A 23363-nucleotide genomic window follows, 5' to 3' on the forward strand; every position below is an offset into this window, starting at 1 on the left:
TTTACACACATACCACCCACGATCCCTGGGGTCATGACTGAGGTTGATTCCGACCCGTACGATGTGAATATTGCTTATTCAGTTCCTATGGATCAGGTCAGATATACATCACCTCTTTACTAACACAATTCGAATTATATTTCTGGAAGATTGTGTATGATTTTGATTACCCTTTTTCCCGATTATAGACAACAAACTGTTGCTTTTTTATTGCTTTGGGAAAGGCAATGTGAGGAAAGGCAAGTAGCTCAGAGAATGCATGGCTCTTTTTGCTCCACTATCAGTCGCAAGCCGATGTACATCCAGGTTCATAGGTATACACAGTGCACATATAGCAAACAGATGGACGACTGCTTTCCATATCTGTCTTTTGATTGGTCTGAGGTGATGTTTGTCAGCTGCACCCACATCATCCCAGACCAATCAAAACACAGATGTGGAAAGCCAACGTCACTAAACACGTTTATCCAATGAATTACTGGGTTCTGTAAAACTGATAAAGACATGGTCCATTGATATGTGATATTGGTACAATATGTCAATAAAAGCAAATCTTACAGCACCCCACTATTCTACTTTTGCCCCGCCCCATTTGGGGTTTGTTCTTTTCTTTTCTATCACCACATTAATACTCCCATAATTTGACATCATGTCCATGTTTAGATAACATCTCTAATTGGCCAATCAACACGTTGCAGGCAGAATCTCGTGGCAGAGTGCAAAAACGCTAAGATTTGGAACGGGGACAATCAGCTGGCCTGGTGGGTGTCACGTGATGGTGCCCGGATGATGAACTGGGGCGGATCCAAGAATTTCGAGGGATGCCTTTGCTCTGTGGATAACGGTAAGTTTTCTGCCCACCTTCTTCCAGGTTAATGAGAGACTTTTGGACTTTCTGGGATGGGTACACATATCAAGCACGCTCATTGGTTAAGAAAGAAAATGACCAGTCCCATCACGCATCACACTCACGGTGGTTCTGTTTCTGTGCACTGCACGCATGACGTACTTCCTGGTCAAGAATCTGGGCAAACTGATTAGCCCATCCCCGCGGTCCTGGGTAGACCAGTGGCCGCTGGGATGTGGCCGAGCAAATGGCCTTAGCTTTCGATCCAAACCGGACCTTCTTCAGAGGCATAAAACAAGTACAAACAAATACATATATCCATTTATAGAAAAAGAGAGGGGAAAGGGATTAAGGGAAGGATCCAGAAAGAAGCGGGGGGGAGTAGAAAAAAATAAAAAATAAAAAAAATCATTTATGTATAATATAAATCTACGGAACAATCCCCCTCCTTGCATTCTCCTGCACTCAGTGTATTTAAATCGATGCTGGAAACCCATTTTGTTTACTTCACCTATTTAACTAATTCTTGCTCTGTTTGTGTATAATAATATTACGTTTTTCTTCATTTTTTCTCTGCATTTGCTGTATTCAATATCCGCCGTATTATTATTATTATTATTATTATTATAATTTTTATTATTATTTTATTAAAGACACTGGACACTATTAGTAATTGTCAAAGACCAGTCTTCTCACTTGCTGTATCTCAACATAATATGCCTAAAATAACCTGTGAAAATTTGAGCTTGATTGGTCATCGGAGTTGCGAGATAACTATGAAAGAAAAAACATCCTTGTCACACGAAGTTGTGTGCTTTCAGATGCTTGAATTCGAGACCTCAAATTCTAAATCTGAGGTCTCGAAATCAAATTCGTGGAAAATTACTTCTTTCTCGAAAACTACGTTCAGAGAGAGTCGTTTCTCCCAATGTTTTATACTATCAACCTCTCCCCATTACTCGTTACCAAGTGAGGTTTTATGATAATGATTATTTTAAGAAATTACAAATAGTGTCAACTGCCTTTAAAACTAAACCATCACGAAATGTCCGTTATATAGATTGCGAGTTGGGGCACCGTTGTAACTGTGGTGCTAGACCTGACGTCTGGAAAACCGACGGTGGATTTCTGACCGACAAAACCAAGCTACCCGTGAGCGCGCTTCACTTCGGGAGTGCAGCGCCCCCAAAAGAGATGCGGTACAAGCTCCAAAGCCTTCAGTGCTATACAGGCCCGTGAGAAAGTAGACTGACTGACACGTCGTTGGTTGGTGTATATTTTCGTCCTGCCACAGTCGCAGTCGCAGTGCGATTTACATTCATGCAACGGCCGTAGGTAGCGCACTGACTTTCGCAAACATTATTTTGGTCGAGGTTATGTTTACTAATAACAACATTTTAATTGGCAAAAAAAAACCAGCCAATTGTGACTTTAAGTATCTCTATATATTATCTCTTGTTGTTTAACGTAAATACAACTATATACCGTAAAATCGTCTTGTCGCTATACAGTTCATTGTACGAAATGGGAGTCAGACTTTTTTGCACTTTTTTTGCGCCAAACTTAGATGTAGAAGCATTTTTCTTTTCTTTGTTTTAGACATATTATTAATAGTCATATATAGCTATGGTAAGATCCCTTCCCATAAATAGCTAATATATATAGCTATAAATCATGCAGCCACCATCTTGGCCATAATCCCTGTATCCTATAGCAATAAAAGATGCTAACGTTCATTGTACAAACAGGAACCAGACTATTTCTTCTTCCAACCTCAGTTAGTTACATTGATTCGAATGGGAGATAATCACGCCATGACAGAGGATGCCGAATTCAGGGCCACCGGTAGTTTAGAAACCGGTGTTTATAAAAACAAACAAGCACAATAATTAAAACCCAATAATACAACATCTGATCGGACTTGGGCTAATTATCTTAGCCTCTATACAATACACGGAGGCCGCAAGTAATCTTAAATAATCGACCACTAGTTCCTTATTCAAAATGATAATGAAACACTGAACGAATAATCGATAACTGGAAGTCCAGATGATGTTGAGCATTCAGACTCAACTTCGCCCCTTTCTAAAAAAAAATACCAGCTTAAATCTCGTGCAGATAAATCCATTTTGAGTGGGGCGCCCTCTCCTACATGCCCAAATTGGGGGGGGGGAGTGCTCTTTGAACCTCCACTATCCAGATTAAATTTTGGCCCAATTTTATAGAACTGCTTATCAGCACAACAAGTAACTAAGCACAACAACATTATGCTTACCAGATTAAGGTTACCGGCCAAACTACAATGTCACATGTACAATTTGTGACTGGTATCCTGCTCATTTTTACGGCGGGACATTTTTAAACAAAATATTCTGCTTAAGCGCCTCTAGAAACTGGTCCTAGGCCTTGTTTTCATTTTCTATTTCCACGGTATTATCTAAGTCGGGATACATGATCAAGTCTGTAGCTTTAGGTTAAAGTTCAATGTATAAATCATCGGAGTGTGAATAATTATCTTTTTTGTTGAGATGCGATAAAATCATTTGAAAAACAGAACTAGAGGTTCGAACAAAATAGTTATTAACACTTCTAACTTAACACTTCTAAACGTAAACTTACAAAATATTAATACTAGAGACAAGTCACAGAGATCCATCGTGTTTATTTAATAGAAAAGGGCATCAGACAACAATTGACGCCTGTATAAAAAAGGGTTAGAATAACAATACAATTTATGCTAATACCTGTTCTCCAATTTGACTCCTGAGTTGTAGTGAGTAATTAATTTTAATGAAGTACATGTAGTACAAAGATAAGTACTTGTGCGTGTTGGATTTGGGCCCAATAACAGTTGTTCTTTCATTCACATGTATTCGAGGCACTGGACACCACTATTGGTAATTACTCAAAATAGTTGTTAGAGCATGGTAACGAGCAATGGCGAGCTGATGATAGTATAAAACATTGTGAGAAACGGCTCTCTCTTCTCTCCGAAGTCATTTAGTTTCGAGAAAGAAGTAACGTTCTCTCAAATGAGAAGACTTCAGGACTGAAGCCCTTTTTAAGCATAATAAAAGCACACTATTTTGTGCAACTTCAACTTCGATGACCAATTGAGTCAAAATCTTCACAGAATTGTTACTTTTTTATGTTGGTGAGTCTTTGACAATCACCAAAGGTGTCCAGTGCCTTTATAAAGAAGACACACGTTTGATAAGCAATCTTGTAATTACTGGCAATAAAGTTACTTGTTAGAAGTACAATACCTATCAATAGTATATCACATTTTGAGAGTAATTTCACTTCGACGATAATGTGCGTTATGAAAAGATATAATCAGTTCTGTTTGTGACCATGACATGCAGAAGAAAGGTCGTCTGGCAGGAAACCAGCAGGTTCTAAAAGGCCGATATCTAGGCAGGCATTACTTGCGAGCCTGCTGAAAGTATGATGTCACATGTCACGGCTATTACCTCGGAGTTTTCTTTCAACTGCGCAAGCGCCTCAGAAGAAATCAAATTACACAATCCCATAAATATAGAAGGAGGAAATACCTTATGGAAAGAACTTTGACAAATAATAAATTAAGTTGTTTTGTACGCAATCAGAATTTTAGGACTTGACGAAAATGAATACCAGCTTCAAAATGATAGATGGAACTAATAATATAATATAATACCACTCGATCAAAATCTATTTTCGAATTTTGTAACTCTAGATTAGTTCATTTATAATTATGTACATGCGTCAGACAAAAGTTGACATGAAGGGCCAGGGAAAAGTCATCAGACAAAAGTTGATGCTTACGCCCCGGGGGAAATAATTTCCACACCCCTAAAAAATAAATAATGCTGATTTGGACATAATGTTTCAATGATAGAGGTCCAACCAATATAGAAACCTTATAAATCTAAGATTTCTGTTCTCCCTCTAAACTCTTGCCAGTGGGGAATGCGTTTTACTTGACACCACAAAACACCACAGTACATCAGTATATTAAGTGAACACAGACTGTGTAACCACCTTTGCAGCATTGAGTAATATGCTATGAAGGTTTCTGTTAATCTGCTCCAAAAGAGTTCACTACAAAATGACCCGTGCACCAAGACTTTGTTTAATTGTAAAATCTGGAAGTAGAGAATTTGTTTTACTTCTAAGTGGTATAGAAGGATACCAAAATACACCACAGTATATTTAAATGAACGCAGCCTGTATAAACACCTAACTATATGAAAACTATATGCTGTGGTGTTTTTCTGTTCCTCTGGTCCACAAGAATCCCAACAGAATAAAAGTAAACTAAGATTGTGTTTTTTTCCTAAAATCTTGAAGGGCCGGTGGGAAATGCGTTTTTCTTCGACACCTCAAAACACCACAGTACGTTTAAGTGAACGCAGACTGTGTAAACGCCTATACCTTACTATTATTATGCTATGAAGTTTTCTGTTCATCTGCTCCAAAAGAGTCACTACATAATACAAGTGAATTAAGATTCTGGTTTTCTTAAATCTTAAAGTAGCGAAATCGTGTTGCTCTTGGTCGTGTAAAATGAAACCACAATACATAGCCACAAGATCGAGTTCACAACAAAATGATCAAAAAACTAATTATGAGACTTTGTTTTCTTCGAATATCTTGCTGCAGAGAATTCTTTCGTGGTATTAAAGGACACCACAATATACCACAGTAAGGTTTTACTTGAATGCGAATGCAATTAAAGCTAATGCGATACGAATGTTGACGTAACCTGGCTGTTTTTACAGCGAACGTTTACAAGGAGTTCAGCACATTTGGACTGATGCGATTTGCTCGTTGCGAATTTTGTGACGTCGAATTTCGTATCACATTAGAAAGTATGAACCGGGCTTAAGCCAGAGCTAATACTGTTGTTTCGAGAAAAAAAGGGCTCTAAAACCCATGACGTAAAGGGCGACGACTAAAAGGGGGAGTGGTCAGAGGTGTATTGCGACCATAGAGCTATATATAGCTCTATGATTGCGACTCTCCAGCATTCTTGGCAATGTTTTGTTTCTGGCAGCTTTCCATCCACGAGTGAACAATCTGCAATCTCTCTCTAAGCATCCCTCCGTGCTTATGGATCTTATCAAACTCAGGGAACACCCCTCTACTGAGTGGATCCTCCCGAAGCACCCGCTCCGTGAGCAGTCGGGCGGGATTCGGGTCTTCCAACAGCGCCCTCACGCGTTCGACAGTCGACCGGCGGAATATGCAGATTTTCTGTAGTAATTCCTTTTGGAGCTCGCTGTGCAGTAAGCTGTCTTTGTTCTCTACCTGAAGGAATGAATAGCCGTCGAGGAGTCCACTCTCGTTATCCACAATCCACAGCTGTTTGGTTTGTGGATGCTGCACCAAGTTGTGGACCTGGGTTCTCAGGATCGAGATGTCGTCGTAATAACGGACACCGGCTAAGTTTATGGTGAGCCTAAAAGAAAAGGGACATCAATTTATCTGAAATTTAGTACACTGGTATTAATCAGTATTGGCCTTTGAGAAAGACTGTGCTAGGGTCGAAACGACAGGTCGTTAATAACTATTTTTTTGCATGTTATACCACAGGTCCTTATTGTTTGCAGTTTGCAACAATTACTTAGTATTTACTACTGTTTCTCAAAAATTAAAAAGATAACATTTTTAATACATACATCAATATTGCAGATAGTTAAAAGACAATTTTAAGCAAAAAATGTTGAAAATAAAACTTCAGAAAGTATGAGGAAATTTTGATATAGAAACGATTGGGGTCTAAAGTAAACTTGAAGCTGTGACGGTGGAAAAGTAGGATGACGACCTGAACAATTCTTAAGATTCCAAGCACACAAAAAGAGACGCATTTACATAGACCTTATCGCAAATACCAATGCGCAAGCGCAGACTGTTGAATGAGGTGCATTGTGGGATAGATATGAATCAAAATTTGGATACCAGCTAGACCACAATGCACCTAATTCCAAGCTTTACGCGCGCGCCCCAGTATTTGCGAAAAGGTCTATGGTGTTACCACCATGCCTCAATAGTTAGCACCAAAGGTAAAACAACCTATAATGGAGACCCGAACACGGGCACAGTTTATCCACGAGCAACCACTTAAAATTTGAATGGACTTTCATAGCCCAAAGGGAAGATTAGCTACCGGTGTTTAAGTGGACGGCGGAGGGGAGGGGGAAGTGTTTTGACTTGACAGTCAAAGATCAAGGACACAAAAAGGGTGGTCTGGGGTCAAAGGCTTGGCTACCTTTGGTGTTATTTATTACTGAGACTCTGGGTGCTGATTAGTGACAGGGATAGGGGAACTTGGGTTCCCTGAGGTTGAATGCGGGACCCGGTTGGGGAAAGAGGGGGACTAAGTGTTTGACTTTGCAGTCGAAGATCATTCGAGAACCTAAAGGGACCAGGATGCCCTGGGGTCAAAGGGGTGATTAGTTTTAGTGGACCACCATGGCTGGGTTTTGATGAATGAGAGGCCGGTACTGAAATTCCATAGATAAAGGTTACACATGCATGGGTGCCCTGGGGTAAGGGTTGGAATAGTCTAGGTTCCTAGACCATTGGTGTTGCGTGGTCACACACAACCAACGTTCCGATTATGCACGGCAAAAACTGTACACGCTTGTAATGAACGAACGCTAGCGGGCGCTCTGTTTCTCTGATTTCCTGAGCACAGGACATGGGGAGATCCGGAAATCAGAGAAACAGAGCGCCCGCTAGCGTTCGTTCATTACAAGCGTGTACAGTTTTTGCCGTGCATAATCGGAACGTTGGTTGTGTGTGACCACGCAACACCAATGGTCTAGGAACCCAGACTAGGGTTGGAACGGTTGGGGCATTTACAGAGGGGAAGTGGTCGACTGTGCAGTCGAAGATCATTTAAGGACATAAAGGGGCTCAGTTAGGATGCCCTGGTGACAAATGAACGGTTAGTTTTTTCGTTGGTTTGATTCGGTCCTAGCTCTATGGTTCTACCTCTATGGTTCTAACTAGTGTTCTACCTCAATGACAGAGATAAAGGTACTTGGTGCCCTAAAGGTTGAAGGTTGGGCAGAATTGGGGTGGTCTGATGACATAGCAATACGAAGTAAGTGGGGATATAAAAGAACACTCAAGCTGTATACAAGTGGTCTGAAGAATGTTTACCTGTCGAAGTGGGCAATAAGGAAGTCAAATACGAGAAGATCACTCCATTGATGAAGTGCGAGGAGCTCTTCGCTTCTAAGCTGTCTTAACTGCGAGTAATTGCTCCCAACGGGGAATGGTCCCGTGACGAGCATATCTGGGAAGAAGGCACTGCAAAATATACACCAAAAATAATCGCAAATTAAACAGTAAACATAATATCAGTCTTTGAAGTAAAATGATTTAGTGAAAATTGAATGTTGCAAATTGCTTTTACCACCCGAAAATTGGTAGAGAGAAGTTCCAAGTCTACTTATCGTCCCGGTCATCAATTGACACAGTGTCCTTGAGCAAGATACCATAAATGCCTTGCCATTCCCATGTGGCATTGAGCCATTGGTCTCATGTATGCAGGATTGACAATGCACGTAAAAGAAACCAGTACACTTACTGTAGACGAGTAGAGGTAACCCTGGTGGTGTTTCTGGTTCAAATTATGCACCCTTGTTCACATGTTTTCTCAGGCCTGAGATGTGTTGTTGTTGTTGTAACTGTTGAGATTGTTGGCGTTCGATTAGCTCATATCAGGGTCCATCCGGGGAAGCTAATCGAACACAGCCGATATCTAAACAATTTGACACACGCAAACCTACCCGCCAAGATCTTCAATCCATTTAGTCAGCAACACCATTCTCCCGTCCTCCCATTCTGCAGCATTGAAGTGGGATTCCAGACCACTCCAGAGAGTGTCATTTGTCGTTGCTATGGAGACGTGTAATGGCGGCAAGTTCGTCATACCGAGCATGCGCCCTAGGTGGAAGCTGTACAGCTCTCCTGCAAAGAAACAAATGTGTACATATATGAGTGGAGTTTAAAGTCAGTGGACACTATTGGTAATTACTCAAAATACGTTAGCATAAAAACTTACTATAGGTAACGAGTAATGGAGGCTGTTGTTAGTATAAAACATTGTGAGAAACGGCTCCCTCTGAAGTAACGTAGTTTTTGAGAAAGAAGTAATTTCTCACTAAAACATTATTGAATTTGATTCCGAGACTTCAGAATTAGAAGTTCTTCTTCATTTTAAGCATATGTTGAGATATATAAAGTGAGAAGACTGGTCTTTGATAATTACCAAAGGTGCCCAGTTCCTTTAAACAAAATGTAATTTGTTTGTTTTCACATAGAAAATGTTAAAGGGACTCGTTGCCTTGGATTGGGCAAACTGGTCTATGAGAAGCGCTTGAAACCATTTTATTGTATAATAAGGCATGATTAGAAAGAAATTTTGATCGTAGAATATAAAGAACCACACACATATTCCTCAAATACTGTGTGGCTTTTTTTTTACTTTGCGGTGGGAACTAACACGGTCGGACATTTGGCGGAGTAAACAATTTGACAGCACAAATTGATGAAGAGGTCAAGATGGCGCCACATTGGCGTCAATAGCTTTTTAGGGGGGGGGGTAGGGGGTGGCAGTTTACTCTATGTAAGCAATTAGTTGGTTGTACATAAATTAGGTTAGAAACGGATAGACTGACGGGTACCAGTGATGAAGCATTTAAGAATGTGATAATTGTTTTGCCGCTAATTTTTACTTTGGGTGTGGCTTTCGTCCCAGTTACACTGGCCGATCAATGCCTTGCCCGTGAAAAAAAAGGTACGTCAGTTTTTTTAGTAACTTCGGCTTCAGCACAATCAGATTATTGTCGAGAGCATATTGTATTTTTTTTTTTCAGCCATAATGTAAATATTTTTGATTGGGCAAAATTCTCAAACGGACGCAAACATTAATTCTCACATCATATCACATGTTCTCAAGCTGGCCCTGTGATTGGGGAATCACAACGCAGAGAGGGACAGCTACATCTGGGCTGATGACATTTACAAATTCCCTAGTTGGATAAATTTTAGGAAGAGAAGAAACAACAATATTCAGAAATAATAATTAAATACCAATTGTCAGAACGAGATATAAATATAACACATAATATGAGAATCTGCGGGTCAAATAATTATGAATATTTAAGTTAAGAATCTAGAGTTGCAGAGGTCGTGTGTTCAAATCCCACCCGAGTATTACGCCTGTGATTCTTTTTCACAGAACTCGGGTAGGTACGGAGTATACGGTGCTAACACACATTGTTGTATAATGGGTAATATTAAGAGAGCGGCTGTTTATAATAAAGCACGCCACCAAGAGGTTCCACAAGAAAGGACATTTTGAAGGTAGGCAGATGACATGCAGTAATTACCAAGTATTGAGAAACATTTTTACCCTGGCTAAGAAAGGGTCTCATTATTTACGTATTGGCATTTAAAGGGAATGTATTCATTTGGTTATCAGTCTTCAAACGAATGGCGAATGCAAACTAACTTGAAACTTTTGAAAGTATAAAGCATTTTAAGAACAGTTTCAATTTGAATGAATTCCCCCGAAAGATATCTTGCTACAGAAGTCTGATTGTGTGCAAATTATCGCAACTTTTTTTGAGGATGTTGATAAATAAACTTAACGACAAGGGCTGTATACATGGTCACGTTGGGAACTCCCTTTCAAATCATGCAGGCCTGAATTTATATACAGTATGTTTTATGAAAATAATGGCTTTAAAGGCCTGTTTTTAAAGGAACACGTTGCCTTGGATCGGACGAGTTGGTCTATACAAAGCGTTTGTAACCGTTTGCTATCAAATGCATATGGTTAGAAAGAGGTTTTAAAAGTAGAATACAATGATCCACACAAATATGCCTCGAAATTGCGTGGTTTTCCTTTTGCCTTGTCGACAAACACAGTCAGCCATTAATTGGAGTCAAATTTTTGACTACCATAAATGGCCGATCGTGTTAGTTCGCGAACTGTAAAACGAAAACCACGCAATTTCGAGGCACATTTGTGTAGATTATTGTATTCTTCTTTTACAACATCTATCTAATCAAATGTACTTTATAACAAACGGTTACAAACGCTTTGTATAGACCAATCCGTCCGATCCAAGGCAACGTGTTCTTTTAAGATGTGAGAGCAATGCTTCAAATTGCTGTGAGGTTTTAATTATTGGCAAAAATAAACGATTCTAATTCTGCTGAAAACCGAAAATACAAAAAACCGACACTTACCGGTCATACTCGTAATTAATGGGTGTCGATACCGAGCACACAGCCTCGTTCCATCATTCAATACAAGAAATCGATTCTTTTCCCTGCCGCATTTATTCGGATTACCGGGCTCGACGGATTGCACAGTTTGTGAAGATAAACTCTGTTTCCACTGCTCAAGTTCTAGTTGGCTAAAACCTTCGGTAGAAACAATGAGACGAGAAACTAAGAATTGCAAACAGAAAAATGTTAGGTCTGAGCAACGAAGGCGACAGCCTCCAAGCTCCCTGGCTCCAATTTCATAGAGCTGCTAGGCACAAAAATTTGCTAAGCATGACATTTCTTCCTTAATAAAAACAGGATTTTCAACCAAGGTTTCAAGTGATTTTCAGGATAAGCAAACAAGAGCCGAGTGCCAGTAACAAGCAATTATGCATCAAATTAAAATTTGGTTCATGGTTATCTTCTTTTTTATCGAGGAAGAAATTTCATGCTAAGCAAATGTTTGTGCTTTCAGGCTTTATGAAATTGGGCCCTGGTCATTGCTTTGGTGCCTTTGAAATGTCCAGTAGAAATGTACAATGTCCTATAAGAATAACAGGGTACCCTAAGCCAAGGAAGAAATGCCTTGGTGCCCTTGCCCTTTCAAAGACGAAGCATGACAAAGTTTAATCACCACATTTTTTGCTTTAATGTTAATCACACAATTTCTAAATTGCCTCCAAATATGACAAAACATTTCTCGAGTCCAGTGAGTCATCGGAAGCACGTGTTGGTTAATACCACTTGTGATTTTTAGGGAGAGTTGGACAATAATAAAAGTTACCAAACATTTTGTAAAACATCAAACCTTCCATTACATTTTGACCTTTACCTTTTGGTGACACCTCTTCGAGCTCTTCTGACCAGTATAAATCGTCTTCAAGGATCGGCAAGCCTTCTTTGTTGACCAACCTATTGTTGTCACTAGCTGATGATACACCTCTGTCGTCTTGCATTGTGTTTTGGGTATCTCGATGAGTCACTTTACTCAAAGGATCTTCCAGAATTAAGTTAAAATCATTCTCCGTTTGTCCTTGCTCTTCTGCAGGCTTTTTGTGTTCGGAACCAATGCTGTTCGTGTCCTTCGCTGCTTTTGATCCAGAGCGAGAGTCCAGCTGGGCACTCGACACGGGGTCAAGTAGAGGTGACACTGGGTCAAGTAGAGTTGACTTCTTGTTATGATGTTGGACTTTGTGAGGAAGTTGTTCAGATGCATTGCGAGTTGCTGACGGTTTGGTGTAAAAACCACGGTGTCTGCCACCACCCTCAACATGAGGTACCAATGGGGCACATGCCCCATCAGATTCTGACGTCAGAACAGTATCAATGGAGGCCCCACCACGTACGTCTTTCTTGGCTAGATTTGCCAGCACAACAAATCCCGCCTTTTCCAACTCGTTGACCATATTGTCGTCTGCTTCGGGAATGCCGCTATGGAACTCAGCCAGGTACCCTGACTCCCTGATAACGTGATTCAGTAGACCCTTGTAAATAGTATGGTTCAGTTTGTCCAGCAGTTCCTTATCAGTAAAGTTCAGAATGTTTTTGACCTCTGACACGGTCTTGTCGAATTCTCTCTGCAGGTTGACGTCGAGGCTGAACTTGCCTTGCAAATGGACAGAGCCATCGCCGTATGAAGCGGCAGCATGGCACAGAAACAAAGACAAACAAAAACCGCACTCGAAAATCCCGCCAAAAACTGTCAGGCTTCTCATGTCTTCGCTGGTGTCGCGCGGCACTGGGGTAAATAGTTTGAGACCATAAGGTGTGGGTAGGTCCTTTCTGCTTAGTGGAAGTTAAGATAGTTGCGACCTGCAGAAAGAGAAAAAGAGATGTCATGTCATTCACACAAAGAGCAAAATGTTCAGTCCGTCACGTGTTGTATACAATGTACTGCAAAACTTGTTGTTTATGACTGACATTCTTCTACAGCAGCTGTAGATAAAATCAGGCCCCGGTGTCAACAACGACAGTTGAGAAAAAGACCTTGCATTGGCCTACATTTCATGCCAATAAAATGTCATTGTGAGGTTTGGTTGTGAACATGTACAGCACACAGCACTCCGTAACATATAATGAAAACAAGCAACATTTTGTAACGTAACAGTTTTGTGCGTGTGGTTTACATCCCAACCGAGTTCACACGGTTCTATTACAATGTATAGTGATCAATCCAGGCTTAAATAATTCAACTCAGTTTGTCAAAATAACTTCAAATGAAAGTCCTTGAGAATGTGATTACGAAATGTTAGTATCCTGGTATAAAAGCAAACAATGTAGTTCTGCAATTTTGTGGAAATGTGTTTGTGGAAATACATGTGAATTTCATTGGGGGGGGGGGACGTGTCCATATGACAGGGTGTACCCCACCAACAAACATCAAAAGACTGTCCATAGCACTTCGCTTGTAAACAAGAGATACTGACTGGTCTTAGATGCACTGGACACTACTGTTAATACTCAAAATAATTGTTTGCATAAAAAACTTACTTGGCAATTAAGAGCTGTTGATGAAACATTGTTAGAAACGGCTCACTTTTAAGTAACGTAGTTTGTTTTTAAGACGTAATTTCTCACTCAAATTATACACCATTTCATGCCTATAAGCCTTTTATTAGGCAACGCATACAAATTGTACAACAAAAGTGTTTTTTCTTCTTCATTATTCTCTTGCAAATTCGATGACCAATTGAGTCAAAATTTTCACTGGTTTGTTTTTTTATGCATATGTTCGGATACACCAAGTGATTTGAGAATACTGGTCTTCTCACTTAGTGTATCCCAACATATTGTATAAAATAACAAATCTGAGAAAATATAAATTCAATTCGTCTTCGCAGTTGCAAGAAAACAATGGAAGAAAAACAAACACCCTTGTCGCACAAATTGTATGCTTTCAGATGCCATGAATTCGAGCTCAGCTGAGGTCTCGAATTCAATTCAACTATTTTGGTGAGAAATCACTTCTTTCTAAAAACCTACTATACTCCAGGGGCCGATTTCACGAAACTGTACGCAACTGCGCAAGTCCACTTGCGCAACGTTTATGGCGTAAGTTGCGCCATAAACGTTGCGCAAATGGACTTTACGCAGTTGCGTAAAGTTTCGTGAAATCGGCTGCTGGTCTGTTCCTTGCTCTATGTTCAGAGTGAGCCAGTTCTCACAATGTTTTATACTATCAACAGCTTTTAATTGATCGCTGACAAGTAAGTATTTATGCTAACAACTATTTTGAGCAACTACCAATAGTGTCCAGGGTGCCATTAAACATCTTAAAGATTTCCTGGTACTCCCAGAATTATGTAAGCGTCTTAATTCTCATCGAGAGCAAAAGAACCAATTGAGAAAAGAAAAAGGGTGGGGTATTTTATTCAGCAGTCTAGACTGCTTAATATTACGTCATGTGTGTTTGTCCATAAACGACATGTGTACACAGGACAAGGCCAGCCACATATACCCAAGCCTAAATCCGTATGGACTGTAAAAGGGGTAACCCTGTTTCCGCCCTAGAGAATAGGTGGAAACGGCCCCTGGAAAAATAGTTAATTGTAGCCCACATTTTGAAGCGGCCTTCAGGCCTTGTGTGTCTGGCGACTTGCATAATAACAGGATTCGGGTAAAGAACTGAGTATGAAAACACACATCGGTGTACACTAAGGGTAAAAACAAAATGAATATTCTTTATCCCCGTCGCTACAAAAATGCCTATCACCATCGCTTCAGCTTTTTACTAAAGGCTCCGTCCGCGATTTTGAAATCTTGGCCCGTTGTTTCGGCTCCGATGGGTTACCTAATGGCTCATGAAAGCTTTAAAGGGATTATAATTGTAAAAATGCTGTCATTGACCCTTTTCGAAACCACGGCATTTAGATTGGGATCCGTGCCTGTTCAAAAAAAAAACGCGTTTTAGAATAACCGACAGAGCCTACGCCGAAGCCCATAGAGTTCTTCGTTTTGAAAAGGGCTAATCCGTTTAAGGTCAACGTTTTTACAGTGTATTCATTGTCTACATCTTTATAAACTATTATCTGTCTACTTTCTTGAAAATGTCGTCGTGCATGAGGGGGTGCTTTGTCGCTCTCTGTGATTGCTCTGATTTCCCATGACCATTCCACGGTCAAGAACAGACGTAAACACGCATAACCGTAATAAGCGCATAATGTTGCGGAAAGGCAAGCGCCATAAACGGGGCCTTTAGGTAATACGTGACGTGCATAGTCACGAAATAATTTTTAAAACAGTTTGCCGTTAATAATCTCGACCGCAAAACAAGTGTTGGTCTATTCGTCACCACACGAGCAGCAAATTAACTTATACCAGTTTGCGTAGCTGCCTGGCTTTTAGTATGTGTCTATTGATAAATAAGATTTAAATAAAAAGGCGCATGCATTGTGTTAGCCTTGCACCATGGTTAGACCGACTTTCAACCTTTTAAAGTTTATTTCCTTAAAAGGTCGACTCGTTTTATAAGTATTTCGAGTAGGCGGACTCATCTGGCGAAGAGCCTAATACAAGTGTAAACCACAATCACCATAACCTGGATTTATTTGAACTGTCAATGTATTTATCATGGGGGAAGAAAATTAACAATCATGGTACACTATTTTGATATCCGAGATTTGCATAATTCTCAACGCTTTTATTAGAGCCAAATGAAAAGAATAAAGAACTTTCAATTTTATATGTGGTGGGGGAACTTTGGAGTTACTCCAGGGGAAAACCCAGGCAGTCAATTGGGAACTGAAAGCCAGTGCACCACGCCATTGAGGTAGTTTCAATATATTCGACGGTTCAATCAGTATGATCTGATTGTCTTCAGGAGAAAAGCTTAGGCCTATGATGAAATTATGAAATTATGAACTAAGCCACTAAACGCATTTTGTTTTTGTATAGAATGATCATATGGAAATAAACAAAACCTGCTAAGCAAGTTGACGTTTCATCAGTATGCTCTGACTGTCTTCAGGAGAAAAGCTCATACGCAATTAGGAACTAAAACACATAGCTTTTCAAAATCAAAATCAGCGTAAGTCAGAAACTTTATATTTATTTCGCAATAATATATATACGGAAATGAACACAACCTGCTAAGCAAGTTGGTTAAGCACATTCTTACCTTCAACTAGTTAGCTTATCAGTCTCCATAGCGGGAGTCAAAGTATGAAAGAAGAAAATGAATAAGTATATGCCCTGTGTGGGTTGAATGAAGCGACCGAGATGTTAAGGCTTGAGAGCAAGACCAAAGACACTTACTTGAGTTGTAGACGCGACCGAAGTGAGCTTCAAGTCAGTACAAAGGTTGTTTTATATCTACCCATCAATGTTTATTAGCCTTTTTGGCTTTCAAACACCCGCAAGTCACCGCCACGCTGATGTGGTCACTGTTCTTGAAACGGATTAGCGACACGAGCGAAGACCAATCAAAGGCGTCCATGTTACTTTTAAAAGCACACATTGGTCCACTCGGGAATACGTAGTCTCTCCACGTGAGTGACTCTTTACAATATTTTTGCTGACAATTGAGATATTGTTTGGTGCAAACATCAATCAAAAGGCATTATTGACAGTGCTGTAACATGAACTCCCCTATGTACACAATAGGGAAAGGGTACTAAAATATTATTAATTGGATTGTTGTCGGGCCATGGTCACACCAGACAACTTTTTCAGGCAACTTGGAGGCAACAAACTACAGTGGTAGCACATGAAGATTGATCAAACAATGTCTTACGGTCCACAAGACTATTGTGAACATTCAAATTTGAATGGGTTCTCTTTTTGGAGATTGCTTGGAATTAGTTGCCTGTATATTGTCTCTTTACATTACTGTTCACTCAATACTTCCATGGATCCCTTTGACGGGATTCGAACCCGGTGGTTTCCCTTAGAGGTAGAGGTTATTTTAAAGGCGCTGGGGTGGATTTCACAAAGGTAGTCCTAACTTAGGACTAGTCCTAAGCAATGCTTAGAGATAGGACTGGTCCTAAGTTAGGACCAGTAACTCATCCTAACTTAGGACTGGTCCTATCTCTTAGCATTGCCTAGGACTACCTTTGTAAAATCCACCCCTGGACACCTTTGGTAACTGTCAAAGACCAGTTCTCTCTTTTCTCAGCATAGTTAGATCAGATTAGATTTATTTATTGTCCACCTTCAAAAACATAGAAACTTGACATCCACTTGTCAAATACAAGTAAACACCACCAGCATAAAAACTATATAAACTACAAAAGACCCGCACACTAAAAAAATGCACCAGTCAAAACAACGCCAACCGGTCACATGTGACATCAAGACAACAACATGCATAAAATAACAAACCTGAGAAATTATTGGTCGTCGAAGTTGCGAGAAATAATGGAAGAAAAAACACCCTTGTTGCAAAACTTGTGCGCTTTCAGAAGCCTTGAATTCAAGGCCCCAGCTTTTATACTTTTTTCAAATTGATATTTTTGTTACTACCATCGCGCGGTAACAAGAAAGGCAATGTCGATACACTACACGCCTTTTGTCCGTATACGACTATTGTCTGTTTTTTTTTTGCAGCACTAGAGTTATATAATACATCTATTTACCATTATTGCTTAATGCAACACAAGAAGCCAGTTTTCTTGTGCATTCATTTGTTCCAAGAAAGCTCACAAAAGAAGCCTCATACCGATTTTATAATGAGACATTCAACAATTACTCTGCATGTGTTCAGCAACCCGGTTGATCATTATTCCGGTCTGTGTGTAATCAATTATCAACCTATGATTTGAAGAAATCTTTACATTTATTGTAAACATTTGAAAACTTTGCAAATTCTTGATCATGCTTTTTCAACTCAGCGGTTCAGTTAATTTTCTAATGAGACATTTAACAATTACTCTGCTTGTCTACTGCCACCTGGTTGGTCATTATTCCGGTCTGTCTGTTAATTAACAACTTATGATTTGAAGAAAACTTTACATGTTGTTGTAAACATTTGAACACTTTGGAAATTCTTGATCATGCCTCTTAAGTCAGCAGTACACTTAACTTGCGTAATATAATACCATCAAAAGAGCCACACAGCCGGCAGGGGTACATTCAACCCCACGAAATAAACTCTTGTTTCTTTATTCCTCTAGGCAATTATCACCATTTAGTTCAGGGTCCATGACATCCAAAATACCTAAAGTTTGAAGTCAATAACCCCAGGTCACAATATTGGTAAAACAATTTTACACCGCATCCCTTTTTCTTCGGCTCTCACAGTCTGTCTGTATAACATTTCGAGTACATTACAAACTAATACTCATCTTTCATATTATTAGCTCTTGGGTATTATTTGCTATTGGTATAAAATTAAGAATCAGTGAGATTTCGGGTGGAAATTTATAGCTCTGTCGACGATTGGTACTGGTATAAACTTTATAACCAGTAAAGCTTTCAGATGGAAACAATTAGCTCTGGGGGAGCTTTATAATCAGTGAGCTTTCAGATGGAAACTTAGCTCTGGAGGATTGATACTGGTATTAACTTTACAATCAGTGAGCTTTCAGATGGAAACTTAGCTCTGGAGGATTGGCAGTTGCATGAACTTTAAAAGTCCCTTTCGCTCGAGAGCAAGTTAGCAAGGGTGCCTTGCTAAATTGTATTTACCAAAGTGTAGCTCGTGTGAAAGGAAAACTTGTTCTACTTTCCAAGTTTTCTTGCAAAACCTTTAAAAACATTGCAGCTACATTTTTACAACCATGCTAAATTTAAGAATGGGACCCCAGTTAAACTGATGTCGTGTGAATAGCACTTTAGAATCAGTTTGCTTTCACAGATGGAACTGTCTACCTGTGGATTAGTTTACTCTGCTACAAAAATATTTGTGAGCTTTCTAACAGATTTAACCATTCACCATGATTTAACTATACAGTTATTTCTTCTCTGTTACCAAACCTTAACCCTGTAATTCTCCATAACCAAGCTATTGAGCGATTTCATCAGTTTATAATCACATCATGCTTTGCTTCACCGGGTCACAAACTGGTCTTTTGTTCGCGGCAGATACAAGACGTTAAAGAGGTCTAAACTCCGCCTCATTATAATGGTTGAGCGAGGTCACTTCAAAGAATCGTCTGGTTTCAAAACTTACAGGTTATCCTGGGTCACAATATTGATGAAAAGCTTCAATCCCATAAGCTAATGATGCGTATACAATAATAAGTTAATAACGGATGATGAGCAGCCTAAACCTTAACCATGCATGATGCTTCAAGGAGGCAATAGACTTGTGGACAAGTCGTTAAATCGGCCCCACGCGCTGAGATAGTGGTCTCGCGAGATCACTGCTCTCGCGCGAACTGATGGCTCCCCGATTTCGACTCCTCATCAATTGGTCATCGAAGTTGCAAGAAAATGATGAAAGAAAAAACACCCTTGTTGGACGAAATTGTGTGCTCTCAGATAAGAATAAAAGACTTCTGGCTAGAAGTCTTTTATTATTTAAGTGAGAAATTAACTCTTTCTTAAAAATACGTTACTTCAGAGGGAGTCGTTTCCTACAATGTTTTATACTATCAACATCTCTCCAATGCTTGTTACCAAGTCAGTTTTTAAGTTAATATTTGTTTTGAGTAATGACCAAACGTGTACCTTCCCTTTAAAATCCAAGCAAAACGAAATTAAGTTGTTTTCGTGGTGTTTGGGCGCCATACAACAAAACATTTGAAAAGAAACACTACCCATAGCATTATATACGAAAGTCAAAAGTTTACAACATAATTCATCCACAGCTATAAACAGAATTATAAACTTAATTTTCCTCAAAACCGTCCAAGCAAAACGAAGTTAAGTTCATGCAATTGTTGTTTTCGTGGTGTTTTGATCGCCATTCAACAAAAATTTTGAAAAGAAACACTCACCAGCCTTATAGGATTCATAAAGTGTGCATAATTCATCACAGCTATTATAGAATTATTAACCGGATAGTCTACCTGTCATATTCAGAGTTATAATCCTTTATCATTGTAGCAATCTTTGCCCGAGGGTTCCTTTTTGTGTCGTTTGTTCAGATTCATTGAAAGTTAATATAAGAGTTCTACCTAACAAAATAACAACCAAGTTAAAGGTACTATAGACACCGTTGGTTGTTAGTCAAAATATTTTGTTGTGGCGTAAAAGCAACCTTGGTAACGAGCAATAGCGAGCTGCTGTTGATGGTATGAAACATTGTGAGAAACAGCTCCCACTTAAAGGTAAAGTAGTTTTTTAGGAAGAAGTAATTTCTCACTAGATTATTTGAATTGAATAAGAGACCTCAGCTGAGGTCTCGAATTCAGTTAGCATCTGAAAGGTCACAAAGTAATGCAACAGGGATGTAATTTCTTCTTCTCTTGCGACATCAACGACCAATTGGGTTAAAAGTGTTCACATGTTTTGGACGGGCTGTTTTTTTTTAACACAATTCAAATTAAAAAATACATTCCTTAAACAGTAAACCCAAATACGCTGTCGTCATTTTGCTATTTTATACGGATATGATACACCAAGTGAGAATAATGGTCTTTGACAATAATATACCCGAAAAGCGTCCATCAGCAACCGATTTCACGAAATGTATAGGATTAATCCTAACTCGAGTTAGGACGAGTAACCCGTCCTAACTTAGGATGGGTTCAATGCGTCCTACGTATTTGGATATGGAACTGAACCCGTCCTAAGCCCTAAGATGAATCCTAAGTTAGGAAAAGTTTAGTTAAATCGACGGCAGTGCCTTTAAGCCCAGCCGACTGTGGTTTCGTTTTTGTTACCAACGAGCATGAACCTAAAATATAATCCACCATGCACAACAATGGATGCCATTGTTTCGGCTGAGCAGTCAAGGGGTTCTTTTCGTAAATGGACTGTAAGTGAACCTTTTCATATATTTTTTTTTATGAGTTGTATTCACTTTTAATAATAATATTTCCTGGTCACAGTACTTTCTGTTGTTATTAATTGTATGCACTATACAGGTAAGTTTAACGTGTGGGTTGTTATTTTTACCCGCCCTATTTTTCAAGGAATTACACAAAGTATAAACCCCGCACGGTAAACAAGAAAACATCAAATATTAAAACCATTGTCGAGAAGCGACGAATATAACGTTCTGATTTTAGTGGGGTCGGGGTTCTATTTTATATGTTTTGCACTTTATTTTGCTTTATTTTAAGGGCATTGTCACCAAGGCATTTTCTCCTTAATAAAGTGCACCCTGTGAGGGAGTTGTAAGTTGCTACTGGAGCATTTCAAGGGCACCAAGGCATTGACCAGGGGCATGGATGGGGCAATCGCTTCCATTGCCTCCGTGAATTTTGAGGTAGTCCTATAGATAATCAGGACTAAGTCACATGACTCTCTAGGAGTTACTAAAGCTCATTGCTACAGTTCTTTAAAAGACAGTGGACACCATTGGTAATTGTCAAAGACTAGCCTTTACAGTGGTGTACCTCAATATTAACATAGGCCTATGCATAAAATAATAAACCGGTGAAAATTTGAGCTCAATCTGCCGTTGAAGTTGCGAGATAATAATGAAAGAAAAAACACCCATGTCACACGAAGTTGTGTGCTTTCAGATGCTCAAAATCAAATTAGTGGAAAATTGCTTCTTTCTCGAAAACTACATTACATGTACTTCAGAGGGAGCCGTTTCTCACAATGTTTTGTACTATTAACCTCTCCCCATTACTCGCTAATAATTATTTTGAATAAATACCAATAGTGTCCACAGCCTTTAAGTTTAGATGAGTAACTCGTCCTAACTCGAGATATCGATACTATTCTTTACTCTTTAGTGAAATCCACCATGTGCACGTCGTAACAGAACCACTGTGAAAGGGTAAAACCCAGTGTTTCTGGTTCACACAGCAAGCACACTTGTTTACAGACTTCCTCAGGCTTGTGAGCTAAGTTCAAAACAAAAGCTCTAGTTCTTCACAATTTCAATAGGCGTGTCTCCTCATATCAGTAAAAAAAAAACAAGAAAACACCGAAGTACCAAAAACTCAGAACACTTGTTTTGGAAGAGTAGGGCTAAGCCCGGTGTTTCTGGTTCACGTAAACAATACCAAGCACACTTGTTTATCTTCTCAGGCTTGTGAGCTAAGTTCAAAACAAAAACACCAGTTCTTCACAATGTCAATAGGCGTGTCTCCTTTGACAGTAAAAACAAAACCGCCCAAGTACCAATGAAAACCCTTTTCACACGGCGGTCAAAAGCAAACTCCGGAACCGAAAGCCGTGCGACAAACAATCAAACCCGTCTCTGTTGTCCGTAAAACCATGGAGTCCTCAATGGTAAAACTATAAAAAGAAAAGCATTTGCTCGAAGACGTTTACTTGTCGTCTTTATAACCCTTTCGCTGGACGGCTGTGCTATCAAACGAGTGTGATAAGTCAATACACGTACATTAGTCAAACAAATGTAAGCCAACCCACAAATTGGTTTCTTTAGTGGTAAAATGAAGTGCCCTGTAAGCGACCTAATTGAGGTTGCTTTCTTGTTGTTCACGGATACCAGACTATGAGGGAAACATGCCTTCAATGACAATAAGATTCTGGAAACCTCATACAAAATCTTTGAATCACCATACCACCAACTTGAGTTGACCATTGGACGAAACTTTATGGCTATTTATAACAGTTAAGCGAGAGGTATCGATGTCTTCAGCCGACACCTTCTCGGGAATCTCTGATGGTCGTCTTCCACAACCCCGTCAACGCTATTCGAACGTACCGGGGCAGACCGGGGTCGACCCAGGGCAGCTAGACGAACGCACCCACAGAGAAAGGTCCTGTTGTGTGCTTGTACATGTATCAACCGGGCAGAACCGGGCTCATATCGTCCAAAAATTCTTCTTTACAATTCCTCAAGTTCCAATTCCATTGCGGATCTCTTTCATTCAATAGCTGGGTCCCAAAGTTTGGAGCACTCGTTCCATTAACACTGACTCCCCATCTCTCACTATTGTCAAGAAGCATGATACACTTAGGACTTTGTCAACGACACTCCAGATTCATTCGGCCCTTAAGGCCAAATGGGGAAAAACACGTTTAGCGTTCCCAATCTGTTCCTTGTTAGAGGCCGCCTTCTTTTATTTTCTATTGTTTTGTAAACGAAACAACCAACAAAAACAAACAACGTTTTAAACAGTTTAAGACGAAAGTAACATTTTTTTAATCCCAGCCGGTAGTCAAAAAAAAAATCGGCCAGCAATAAAAATAAAACAAATAAAAATAAAAA

At 39.6% G+C, this 23363-nt stretch overlaps 2 protein-coding genes across 4 annotated transcripts in view; one reads left to right on the forward strand and one right to left on the reverse strand.

Moving 5' to 3' along the window:
- On the forward strand, nucleotides 1-3798 carry LOC117305068 (contactin-associated protein like 5-3-like). Its single transcript, XM_033789784.1, has 3 exons — nucleotides 1-96; nucleotides 664-844; nucleotides 1908-3798. The coding sequence occupies exons 1-3, from the start codon at nucleotides 34-36 to the stop codon at nucleotides 2084-2086; spliced, it is 423 nt and encodes a 140-aa protein (XP_033645675.1). The 5' UTR covers nucleotides 1-33; the 3' UTR covers nucleotides 2087-3798.
- Nucleotides 3793-23363, reverse strand: part of LOC117305067 (four-jointed box protein 1-like) — a 24305-nt gene continuing 4734 nt past the window's right edge. Inside the window, exons 1-6 of one of the 3 annotated variants that reach the window (XM_033789783.1) lie at nucleotides 16376-16399; nucleotides 11955-12934; nucleotides 11102-11278; nucleotides 8632-8812; nucleotides 8000-8149; nucleotides 3793-6290 (exon numbers count right to left, since the gene is read on the reverse strand). In XM_033789783.1, coding sequence (XP_033645674.1) covers nucleotides 5837-6290; nucleotides 8000-8149; nucleotides 8632-8812; nucleotides 11102-11278; nucleotides 11955-12837 — 1845 coding nt within the window. In that variant the 5' untranslated portion in view covers nucleotides 12838-12934; nucleotides 16376-16399 and the 3' untranslated portion in view covers nucleotides 3793-5836. The other 2 variants (XM_033789781.1, XM_033789782.1) reach the window with 2 other exon arrangements.

Source organism: Asterias rubens, chromosome 22 (assembly GCF_902459465.1).
Source record: "Asterias rubens chromosome 22, eAstRub1.3, whole genome shotgun sequence".
Classification (NCBI taxonomy): Eukaryota; Metazoa; Echinodermata; class Asteroidea; order Forcipulatida; family Asteriidae; genus Asterias; species Asterias rubens.